The sequence below is a fragment of the Pelophylax lessonae genome, assembly GCF_965119305.1.
Source record: "Pelophylax lessonae genome assembly, chromosome: 2".
NCBI lineage: Eukaryota > Metazoa > Chordata > Amphibia > Anura > Ranidae > Pelophylax > Pelophylax lessonae.
In genome coordinates this window covers 568,665,962-568,678,717 of record NC_138769.1, presented here as the reverse complement: position 1 = coordinate 568,678,717, position 12,756 = coordinate 568,665,962, and the positions used below count along the sequence as shown (strand labels likewise).

Below are 12,756 nucleotides of genomic sequence, written 5' to 3'. Positions count from 1 at the left end.
TTGTTTCTGATAAATTTACAGGAGACATGCATGACTTCTTTGTTGGTTTAATGGGAAAGAGGAATTTACAAACAGGTAACTGTAAAATGATCAATATATTTATATTTTATCCTCATTTTCTCAGCCCTTTCCAAACCTCATTATGCTTTCTTATAACACACAATCTGTCCCCTGCTTTGCCATTCAAATAGATTAATTTGTTGTCTTTTTTTAAGGAAACGTTGCAAGTGAAGAAAAGGCAGTTGAACCGGATTCCAGGTACTCAACAAAATGCAGAAAGTAAGTTCATTGTAAATCATCAAATGAGAAGTTTGGGGTACTAAAAAAAAACAAACATACGCACATTAAGACCCCGTTCACACTGGGGCGTCGCTACTTGCCGGGGCGACCTCACAGGTCGCGGTGCGCAGCTCGCACCGCGACCTCGGAGCGGCCGGCACGGACTTCATATCATTGAAGTCAATGCAGGTTGCTCCGGGTCGCCCCAAAGAAGCTCCAGACCCTTTTTCTAAGTTGAAGCGACTTGTGTCGCTCCTATTAGAACGGGTCCACAGCTTCTCTATGGCAGGCGACCCACGGCGACCTGTCAGGCGACCAGGTCGCCTGACAGGTCGCCCCAGTGTGAACGGGGTCTAAAACCTTGGATTGCAAGCATAAATAGTTCCGGAACAATGCTTGTAATCGAAAGCACTCGGATATCAAAGGGAATTTCCCCATAAGAAATAATGGAAACTCAGGTGATTCGTTTGACAACCATTTATTCATAAGTCCTTTAGTTTATAGTCCATATAAAAAGATTATAGCATTGTGATAGGTTGTGTAACCATAAAATGTCCATTCACAAATGGCGCTTCCACAAGGGGATTAGAAGCAAAACCCAGCGGGAGCTACAGAGTATAAAAGAGAAGAGAAGCGCCTCTAAGTGTAGCAATATGCTTACAATTAATGAAGGTTCAACATTTAGCAATTCATATGGTTGATGATTAAAAGAGGAACATCTAAGTATGCAGGCAACTGGGGTAAAGCTGACCATCTTCTGTACCACCAGCTCTCACTGCTGTTAGTCTGCATTTGTGACCGGGAACACTACCCTTCAGTTGAGCGATCTGAAGCTGAGGCTTTTAGCACTCGTGGAGCGCTAAACTCGTTGTGTATACTATGTTGTGACATGACGCTACTTGTATATCAAGACATCGCTCGTTTATCAAGTCAAAATTTAAAAAAAAAATTAGCTTGTCTTGAAAAACACTGTTAATCCAAGTTACTCTAAATCCACGGTTTTACTGTACTCACCTTTATAGCTGCAGCAGTGTAATGCTGCAGCTGTCCCCTGTCGCCTCTAAGACCGAGAACTGAGCAATCACATGACAGCTCATCACTCAGTTCCCTGCCCCTAAAGCATTCACTGGAGTGCCGGGCTAAAGAAGGAGCAGGAGCAGCTGGCTCAGGCTCTCAGTAGCATGCTGGAAAGCTAGAAAGCCAGCTGCTAATCAGGCATCTGGGTGGATCCTGACATTATTGTCTGGATCCTTCCAGAGCCTGGAGTGGCTCCATGATATCAGCCGCTGTTTCTGGTTCTCAGAAGTGCCTAAATAAGCGCTCTTCTATGACCCAGAAATAAAATACGACCAAAAAAAGCTTTGGCTGTAGTTCTCTTTTTTAAACACTATTAAGGCCTGTGTTGACAGGCTTTCTTTGGGCCAGACCTGCTTCACTCCCTGTAACGTCTATATGATTTCAAAGTAAGCTAAAATCAGGTCAAATATGGGTAAGAAGACAGTCAGCTGCAACAGAGAAATCTGAATAATTTCAGAAGTGTCTCAAACTTGATGTCAAAGACAAGCTCACTGACACAGCCCAAAGCCTGTCAATACAGGCCATTATTTGTTATCATGTAGGCAATCTACATTTTTTCTTATTCATCACACCAGTGTTTGAATACTGATACACACATTTACAGTTATGAATTTAGATTAAAGTGTATATACAGGCATGTTTATATAGGAAATTAGAATAGCATTCTCAGAGTCAACTACTGGCACAACATCATGACACAAAGTCGTAAAAACAAATAAAGAAAAATATTCAGCGCTGGACTCTTGTACACACCACTAATTAAATGGACCAGCAGCTAAGCACTCAAGGGCAATATCTCCAAAACACCTTCTGAATACATAATAGAAAAATAGTGCAGCGCAATCCTAGTGGTAAACTAATAAATCATATAATCATGCAGAGTCCCAATTTTAATAGGTGTCCATATAAACAGATAAAAGTCTCCAGTGTAAAGTGGTCCTAGAGCAATTCCATAAGGTGCTTGTCTCCACGAGTGCTCATGCAATCCCACCACCTGTTCACACTGCTGCTCACCTTAACAAAGAGACCCTACAGGGTCAACCAGAATGTCATCTCAAAATCAAAGCATCCTCACACTTTCTTCCATAAGCGTAGTAAATGATTACACCTCCGATGCACTGTCAGCTCCTCAAACAATGTTACCAATATGTGTAGGAGAAAAGAAAGAACGATCTAATGCTCTCTGTATGCAATCAAGCACTCTTTAATCAACTCACATTTTTGAAGAAAATAACAGCGCATATCTGCAGAGTTTGCAAGCAGGCATGCATCAGGTCCACCAACCCGGAAGAGTGAGAGGCGGCTGCGGGTCACGTGACGTCCCCCATACGCGCTGCATCCGTAAAAGTAGGCGGGACTACTTTAAGAAGTTTTATTCAAAAAAATATTAAAAGTGTTTTAGAAACACATATACAAAAAGCATTGTTATAAATAATGTAGTGCAACAGTAATGACTTAAAATTATAGATGACCATAGGTGGACATCACCATACCACACCATACAACATAATAAACAGAATCAGAAACCATATGTTCTAATGTTAGAACCATGAGGTGAAAGGTTTAATGTTAAGTTTCCAGCGAAGGCGGTGGATTCAATTGTAAACGATAGCGTTCTCTACATGTTTCGTGCTACCGCGCTTCTTCTGGAGAGTATCGTTATCGTAAATCATACAACCCAGCCCAGTTTCAATAAAAACAATGCTCTAATAGTACACACAGGTGTACGGCAAAAGCTGTATACATGTTGCGGATGTACACAGCTCTAAATAACATCTATCGGCGCCACCAGTCACTCAGTTGGGGGATATTTAAACCAGACCAACATAGCTGTTGGTCCGGCTACCAGAGTGGGGATCTCTCCGCCCCAGTGTGAGGACCGGAACTCCTGCTCCCTAGGGGAGGATCAATCAATTCAGTATACTGTCAGGTATGTAAGCAGGTACCCTCATAGTTCATACTAGCGTAGCTTACTACTAGTATTATGTAGTGTCCATTTATACTGCTCCATTGCTTATATTGTCACGATTTTTTGAATCTAGATTGAAGCCACTACATTTAGTATAACCCCTGGAGATATCGAGGGCTAACCTAAAATGTGGAGGGACATAGGGTTGTCCATTTTTGCCCCGCTTGAACATTCTGGTGTTACTATTTTGTAACCTATACCAGTGGTGTATTTTGATTTTGTGCTGCCCTAGGCAAGACTAAAATTGGCACCCCCCTTCTATGTACATTTGCTCACCCCTTCATGTTTAATGGATGTGACTCCCTCCAAAATTGAAGGACTACAAGTCCCAGCATGAACCACTGAGATTTCATAAGAGTGGTGGTGAGAGAGAGGGCGGATGAGAGAGAGGGGGCGAGAAAGAGGGGAGGTGAGAGAGAGAGAGAGAGGGTGGGAGAGAGAGTGGGTGGGAGGGGGTGAGAGGGAGAGAGAGAGAGAGGGGAGGTGAGAGAGAGGGAGTGAGAGAGAGAGAGGGGGGGTGAGGGGGTGTTCAAGAGAGAGAAAGGTGAATGGGTGAGGGAGGGCGGGAAGAGAGAGAGAGGGGGTGGGAGACCTCCTAGCCCTGCCTGCAGTCCCTCCTGTGCCCCCCTGTCTGTGGGTAGGTGTGTGTGTGATGCAAATACTTCTCATTCGTCCTCATCCTTTGGGCCCTTGGTCAGCCTGTCTTCCTGTTGAACTCACAGCTGGGAGCAGAGAGAAAGTTGGAGAAAAAGGGCAGGCTCTGGGAGGTGCCAGGAATGCTGCGCCCGCTGCTGCTCAGGTTAGGGTGGCGGTGGAGGTCTTCTCCTTCCCGGACTCTCAGTTCTAGCCAGCTTCCAGGGCTGCCCACTCGCTGTGTGCAGATGCCGTTGCTCAGTAGCAGCAGCTGCTGTCGGCACTGGATTGGCGGATTTATCTCCGCTGCCCTGCACCCTGCTGCCACCGGACCGGTGGGACTCTCTATGACAAGGGGATCAACTTGGCAGCTGCTTTGTACCCCACGATCACTAAGCGCGGAGGACAAGGAGGGCAGGGCCAGAGAGTCCTGGCCGTGACATCACTGGTTGCTAGACGCCAGGCAGCTCTAGCAACCAGTGGCCGGTAGAGTCTCAGGCAGAGGCAGGGGTGGCTTTTTTAAATCCCCCCCCCCCCACCCCTGCAAAGTGCTGCCCTAGGCCTGGGCCTTGTCGGCCTAGGCCAGGATACAGCACTGACCTATACATTGCTCCTGTTCTCATATTGGACCTTGGTAAGGATAGACACTTTTTTATGGCCCACTGGCTTATCACTTGTTATCATATTATTATTATATATATGCAGAAATCCATTTGGATGTCAGTGGATTATCCATTTACAGTACATGTATATTCTGTACAAATAGGTCTGAAGATTGTTTTCACCTTAAATATCCCCCCCACCTCCATCTGGTTTAGGCTTTGACATTTGCTTATCCGCCGCTTTAGCTAATTATCTGACGTTTTTGGATTGTCCAATGTATTTTGCAACGCTTGATTCATTATATGTGTTATATAGAGCTGTGTACATACACAACATGTATACGGCTTTTGCCGTACACCTGTGTGTACTATTAGAGCATTGTTTTTATTGAAACTGGGCTGGATTGTATGATTTCTCATGCATGTCCCCTCTTTCTCTTAGACTCATTGACTAATATACTTAACGATGCTCTCCAAAAGAAGCGCGGTAGCGCGAAACATGTAAAGAACGCTATCGTTTACAAGTGAAACTTACCATCAAACCTTTCACTTCATGGTTCTAACATTAGAACATATGGCTTCTGATTCTGTTTATTATGTTGTATGGTGTGGTATAGTGGTGTTCACCTATGGTCATCTATAATTTTGAGTCATTACTGTTGCACCACATTTTTTAAAACAATGCTTTTTGTATATGTGTTTCTAAAACAGTTTTAATATTTTTTTGAATAAAATTACAGTTTTTTTTTACTTTGTGTCACAATGTTGTGCTAGTAAACTCCATTCTGAGAATGCTATTCTAATTTCCTATATATATTAGGACGAGGCACGGATTTACTTCAGTGTCCATCCTATGGTGACACTCAATTCTTAATTCTATCCATGTTTTATATAGGTTTACAGGTTTTTTATATGTTCCCTGCTAGAGAAATTGTCCCTCACTATATGTCCTGGTAAACATTGTCACCAGTACTAAAAGTGAAAGAAAATCTACTTCTTTCAACCCTTTCTTCTTTCAACCCCCATTCTCACAGACAGCACTAAAAACCAAAATTGAAATAAAAGGAAAAATAGAAAAAACACTTTCCCTTAATCCTTGTACTATTACATCAATATGTGACAAACATCAATATACTGTACCAGTGTAATTAAATATGTGTCCATACATATTAGTAGGGCCAGTTCACACCATATGCAGTCCAGTGCGATTTTTTTCTGCATAAAAAACACATGGAAAGTAGGTTATATCAGGTCAGTAGGTTCCAGTTCCAGAAAAAAAAGTAGAACACGCTGCATTCCTGCCCTGGACTGTACTGGGGAGCAGTAAAACGCATCAAAATGCACTGTAATGCATCAAAAATGCACAAGACCCCAGTACAGTGAATAAAAAAAGGAAAAAGAAGAAAAAAACCCATCTGGAATTAGTCCATCCATAAATGCATCAAAAATGCATGAAAATGCAACAAAAAAAGCACCTGAATGCATAAAAAATGCATTAAAAACCTTTTGTGGTGTGAACTGGCCTTTAGTGAAGATAATTCTGCACAAGTGTCACAAAAAAAATGGTGATTAATTCATGTCTGCACGAGGTTGATTTACTAAAGGCAAATAAACTGTGCACTTTGCAAGTGCAGTTGCACTCATTTTCCCCAGAGCTTAGTAAATGTGGAGAAGCTTCACTTTACAAAAAATACCAAAACAAGTGCAGGGAAAATTAATTAAAAAAAACAGCTTTTTTGCTTGAACATAATTAGACGATGGAAATGCTCAGTTAATAATATGTTACATGTTACACCCTAAATATGGGTGTAAATATGGAAAAAATGGATGTAACATCTCACTAAAGGTGAACTTAACCTTTAAAATAATTTTCAATATTCAAACCAATGTCAGTCTAATAGCTGACCTTCGAGAAAAGACAGCTGAGAAACCACAACCCTAAATTGATAAAAGGGAAAGGTGTTTTGCTTTTCTTTATGGGGAGTAAAAGTTTGGTTTACAAAACTGAAAAGGATCTGATCTGTGGAATCTGTGCCCATAAATAACAAACAAAAGACAAAACCCTAGTGACTCATATTGCTTGTGCAATTCTATATGGTCTCAGGAGAAATTCACTTTTTGAGTTCCAGTCCACATTTAGATTTCATGTACACATTTAGGTTTCATGTACACTTGGCCTACATTTACCGCAGCCGTGGGAAAACGCAAAAAATGGTGTCACAATTTTGCTTCGGTTTTGAATTTTCCTGTGGCTGGTAGTCAAAATGTTGAACCTCACCTAACCGCAGCAGCTCCTAAACTCTGCTAACAGCCTATGCCCTATGGGGTTTATTTACTAAAACTGGAGAATGCAAAATCTGGTGCAACTTTGCAACGAAACCAATCAGTGTTCAGGTTTTATTGCTAAAGCTTAAATGAACAAGCTGAAGCTAGAAGCTGATTGGCTACCATTCACAGCTACACCAGATTCTGAGTGCATCCGTTTTAAGAGATTGTCAAATTAAGAGATTGTCAATGATCTAGCCCAATGTTTAGAACTATTATTTTAGATTTACTTCCCACTAAAATCATTAAACTCCTACTCCCTGATGTTTATATTAGAACTAATTTACCACTCGCTGACCGTGTAATGTACATTTACTGCGGCAGGTCGGCCCTATTGCGCAAAATCAGGTACATGTACGTCATTTTGTGCAATAGCCTCTAGGTGGTGCACATGCGCCGCTGCAGACTCAAACATGCGCTGATTGGAGACAGGGGGAACCTGCCACTGGCCACTCGTGACTGGCCCTGAGAGAGGCAGAACGGCAGTCTGGCCATGTAAACAAGGCAGATCATGGTTCTGACAGGGGAGAAGATGGAGATCTTGTGTTTCTGCTAAGCAGGAACATGGATCTCTGTCTTCCCCCAGTCAGAGCAACCCGCCCCCCCCCCCACAGTTAGCAGGCACCCCCTAGGGACACATTTGACCCTTTGAGTGCCCCTGATGTTAACCCCTTCCCTGCCAGTGTCATTAGTACAGTAATAGTGCATATTTTTTAGCACTGATCCCTGTATTAGTATTAGTGTCAATGATCCCCAAAATAGTGTCAAAAGTGTCAGTTAGGTGTCCGATTTGTCTGCAACAATGTCACAGTCCCGCTATAAGTGGCTAATCGCCGCCATCACTAGTAAAAAAAAAAATTAATAAAAATTCCATAAAAATATCCCATCATTTGTAGATGCGCAAACCAATCATTATACGCTTTTTGGGATTTGTTTACCAAAAATATGTAGCAGAATACATATTGGCCTAAATTAGTGAAGAAATTAATTTTTTTTACATTTTTTGAGTATGTTTTATAGCAGAAAGGAAAAAAAAATATTTTTTTTCCGAAATTGTCGCATTTTTTTGTTTATAGCACAAAAAATAAAAACCGCAGAGGTGATCAAATACCACCAAAAGAAAGCTCTATTTGCGGGGGGGAAATAAGACCATCAGTTTTATTTGGGTACAGCATCCCACAACCGTGCAATTGTCAGTTAAAGTAACGCAATGCTGTATCGCAAAAAATGGTGTGGTCATAAAGGGGCTGAAACTTGTGATCTGGATGAACTGGGATATAAAGAGAATACTTACTTTAAGGATAACCTGAGGATATTTATCTCTCTTTAGGAACTGCTGCAGTAAGAAAAAGGGTAGTGTGCTTATAAGCCAAATCTCTCCAATTTTTAGTTTGGGGTGAAATTATGTACTATCTAAAGAATATATTGCTACCAGACAAATACCCTGCATATTGGTAGGTGACTTTCTTTTTCTTTGTGGCTGCAGGTTCAGGCGTTCAGTTTAAGATGGGCAACACAGAAGGTCCTAGAAGATCTTCTGAGAAGAAACATTACCTTTCCAATGCCAAACACACTGGATTTATTATTTTATACCACGGATGAAAAGCCCCACTTTTGCTGTACATTGAAATATATTTTCACCTTTCTCTCCATCATGCCAATTCATTATGTTATCATTTGTCAAGCAAAAAGGACAAGTGAACATCATCAGAATTATAGTTGTCCATAGGAAAAAATTATTTATTCCACAGAAATAGTTTCTTTTGGTCTATCTTGAATATTGAGTCCTTTCCTTCATAGGTTTTGTCATCCATATGGCTGAGTATAAAATCAGATTTAATCAGACATGAAGATTAAAGGCTTACAAATTGTAAACATAAACTGTAAGGACAAAAATGGCTTGGATTTTGTGTAAGAGATGAAGTTCTACATTGTACCCTTAAGTGTCACCAATAATCCTGTGCCTATCACGTTACCAGCCAAGCTTCAACCCAACAATGTAGCTAAAGATAAAACAATCACATCAAATAATAACAATATTTTTACATATGATCTTGTGTGTTCTTGAGTCTTTTTCAGCAAGTATGATGTATCTTTTGTTATATACAGTAACACTGATGCTATAATGACACAATTAAAATGGATTAAATGTTCAGAGGTATAAAGTTGCTCTTGTGTAAAGCAAATGATGTGTGTCTTCTGCCATAGAACAATATATTTTCATACCTGAACACAAAGTGTGTATATTTTGTGTAGCTTTTAATGATTCCTTTACTACAATTTACTGTAAATTACTACAGTCGTGGAGACCTGAAAAAAAGTTTAAATTCCGCTTGTATCTGACACCCTTATAAAGTAATGCCTCGTACACACGCACCGATTGTTGGCCGACCGATCGGCCGTCTTTTGTCCAGTGTTGTTGTGTTGGTTGAAATGTGCTCTAGACTGCACACAAATTTTTTCGCCCAACAACAACCAACTTCAGAAGTGATGTCACGTGATGGTTTACTTTCCGTGTGTTATTTCTTCTCTGAGCATGCCCAGTCTTGCTCATCTGATTTTTGTCTGCCGAAATCTGTACTGACTGACGAACAATCGGCCATTCTGTTGACGGCCAACAAAAATTTTATAGCATGCACACCAGATTTTGTTCGGCCGAAAAGTCGCAGTCGGTTGTCGGGAGCATCATACTAACAAGCCGACAATCGGCCGATCGGGCGTGTACGAGGCATAACTTGGATGTGCTCCTCATAAACAAACCATTCTACTGTTCACTGTAATCATTGCGACTATTTGAGCTCTGAAAATAGCATAGAGTACTGCAAATGAAGCTCATGGGACCTCCTCAAATTTGCAAAAACTAAGTATTTTGGTCCCCCTGATGCTTATGAATTAGGATAGAAAATCCTGTTATCCCATTAAATTCCTGTAACCAACAACACCTTGGTGAAAGCAGGATTCTACAGAACGAAAGTGTAACTCATCAAATTGTTCATACATTGTACAATTTTCTTCCTTTAGATTTACCTTCAACTGTGTAGTGCAAGGACCTGCCTGCTTGTATGCAAAGTGAAAGTATTTAGGTTTGACCTCATATTATATGGTTTCAGTAAATCTAAAGGCAGACCTAATAAGTGAATTCAAGTCTATGATGGATGTATAAAAATGCATCCCGAAAGGGATATCTGTCCTGATCTGCTCCGAGTCAGCAGGGATTCTGTTCACAAAGCCAGTTGACAAAGCCTGCGTGAAAGGACCCTCAATGGTAGCCATACTGTATATATGTTTTGAAATGATCAATTAAATTTAAGATCAATCTCTCCTGATGGGAATAATCAATTTATAGTCGACAAAACAATTTATCAATATGTCACACACAGGTAAATGGCTTTCCAGCAATAGTTGGAAGATACGATCGTAAGTTAACGATTGTATCTCTGCTTCCACTATACAAATTCCTAATCTGATTTTTCAAATTGAAATCAAATTCATGACCAAAGCATCTCAGTGCTGCCAGTTGATGCAGAACGTTCAATAATTTTACTTCCTGGTCAATCAACTCAGTTTGTTTAAATCTGATCAAAAACAAGTCTAAATTGATTGGAACTGTGCCGTAAACGATGGGAGTGATGTCCTCTAGGCTCCGGCCATTCACACAGCCAGAGTCCGCGAACCCAGAAGGAAGACCAGGTTAAGGCAGACAGCTGTGACAGCTCGCTGCTGGAAGGCTTCATTCTAAGGTAAGGTATGTTTTACATAATGTGCTAGTATGCAATGCATACTAGCAAATTATGGCTTTATCTTGCAGTTTGCAAAAAAAAACACAGCGGTTTACTACCGCTTTGTTGCCTCCACAGCTCAAACAGCAAATTCATATATAATTAGATTGCATTTCCATTTACATCAATCAATGGGTGATTAAGCATAACTTCAATTTTTTGAAAGAGGCAAAAAAATATGTCTCAGACCAAATAGTAGGCATTGTGAATTGAAGCAACTGTACACTATGGTTATCCATAACTTCCAGAAGGAGATTCTGTGTTTCAACATAATTAGCTTTTCATGTAAGTTTCTGGAACAAGACTAATGAGTGCTGGTTGCTGATGTAGCTGAAGATCTGCACACTGATGACAGACTTACATACTAAAGCCCCGTACACACGTACCGATCGTCAGCCGAACGATCGGCCGTCTTTTGTCCCCGGCCTGTCGTGTCCGCTGAAAAGTGCAAAAGACTGCACACGAATTTTGTCCGCCAACAACAGCCGATTGCAGAAGTGATGTCATGTGATGGTTAATTTTCCTTGTCTTTTTTCTTTTCTGAGCATGCCCAGTCTTGCAAATCTGCTGTCTGTCGGCCGAAATCTGTACTGACTGGCGAACAATCGGCCGTTCTGGTGTCGGCCAACAAAAATTTTAATGCTTGCACGACAGATTCTGTTCGGCCGAAAGTGCGCTGTCGGCTGTCGGAAGCATCATACTAACAAGCCGAAAATCGGCCGACAATCTGCACGTGTGTACGGGCCTTTACATGCATAATGTGACACTAAAGATATATTTATTTAAGTTACTCTAGGCATATATAAAAGACACAAATTAATACAACTATGCAATAATAAATACATCAATAAATGTATGTTTCAATACAAGAAGTGTAAGTATCTAAATTTGGTATCAGTCTCTTGCAGTCCTTGTACAAAGGTGAAAAAAAGAAGCAGCAGCACAAAGGATCAATCAATTCATCTGCTGACAATGAGCATTGATAGGAGAAGAGAGCAGAGTGACACAGTGATGAGCTCATCAGTGTACTGATTCTCCATTCATTGTCTAATCAAAGGATGGAGCAAGTCTGTGACATCCTGAGCTCAGAGGAAGTGTTTAAAGCTGGATGTCCAAATAAAGGCATCTAGTAGCAGAAAAGGAGACAGCTCTGGATTGAGGGTGAATATTGCAGTAAATTGACAGCTTGTGTTGACTGCGTGTGTACAAAAGCACTGAAAGTCAGTACAAAATAACTCCCAAAAGCATGAGAGGAAGTCATATTATCCTATTCCAGCCAATCAAGTTGTCCGAAGACTCCAGACTCAGAAGAAGGTGGAGAGGAGATAGAAGCAGTGTCAATGGAGTGATGAGGGAGATCACGGAAGTTGCATTGGTTGGAGAAGAGCATTTTGCAAGGTAAGTGTGCCATACTGAGCAAATATGCCATGCATATTTGCACATTATGACAAGAACTATTGGAGAGCTGAAAAAATTGAGTTACACCTTAGCATTATCTGGACCTAAATGGATGATGTCTGCCTTGCAGTTAGTATAAGTTACTATAAATTGCTTACATTCTAATGGAATCATGGCACTGGAATCATGGCACTGGAATTAGGGCACTGGATACCACTGTGAGAGCAGACCCTGCAAAATGATATAGTTCAGAGAGAAAAAAAGCAGGGACATAGCTAGAACTCACAGGGCCCCATAGCAAAACTTTATTGGGGCCCCCAAAAGGAAAAAATGCACTATTTAGTACAACACCCATCATCATGGCAGGTGATAAAGGACTGAAAAGAATGTAGGAATGATATTGAGGTAAGTACAGATGTGAGGAGGGGGGAGGTGAGGCTCTTTTAGCCAGGAGAACTAGAGAAAAATAGAAAAGTGTACTTTGTTTGTAAGTACACTTAAAGGTCTACCTATAAAAAGTTTCTATATGAATGTGACAAACATTCATAGTTACATAGTTAATCTGGCCGAAAAAAGTCCATCTAGTTCAACCAATAAAAGGAAAAAAAATGTATACAAACATACATACATACATACATACATACATACATACACACGTATAGTCCTATACATACCATTCTATACCCACAGTTGA

The 12,756-nt window shown here is 40.8% G+C and overlaps 1 protein-coding gene across 2 annotated transcripts in view; it reads left to right on the top strand.

Annotated features, from left to right (window-relative positions):
• Positions 1-8,662, top strand: part of TAC3 (tachykinin precursor 3) — a 127,227-nt gene extending 118,565 nt beyond the window's left edge. Inside the window, exons 5-7 of one of the 2 annotated variants that reach the window (XM_082244405.1) lie at positions 22-75; positions 216-258; positions 8,372-8,662. In XM_082244405.1, the coding sequence (XP_082100531.1) occupies positions 22-75; positions 216-258; positions 8,372-8,390 (116 nt within the window). In that variant the 3' untranslated portion in view covers positions 8,391-8,662. Of the gene's footprint in view, positions 1-21; positions 76-215; positions 280-8,371 lie in introns of both variants that reach the window. The other variant, XM_082244404.1, reaches the window with a different exon arrangement.
• The last annotated feature ends 4,094 nt before the right edge of the window (positions 8,663-12,756 follow it).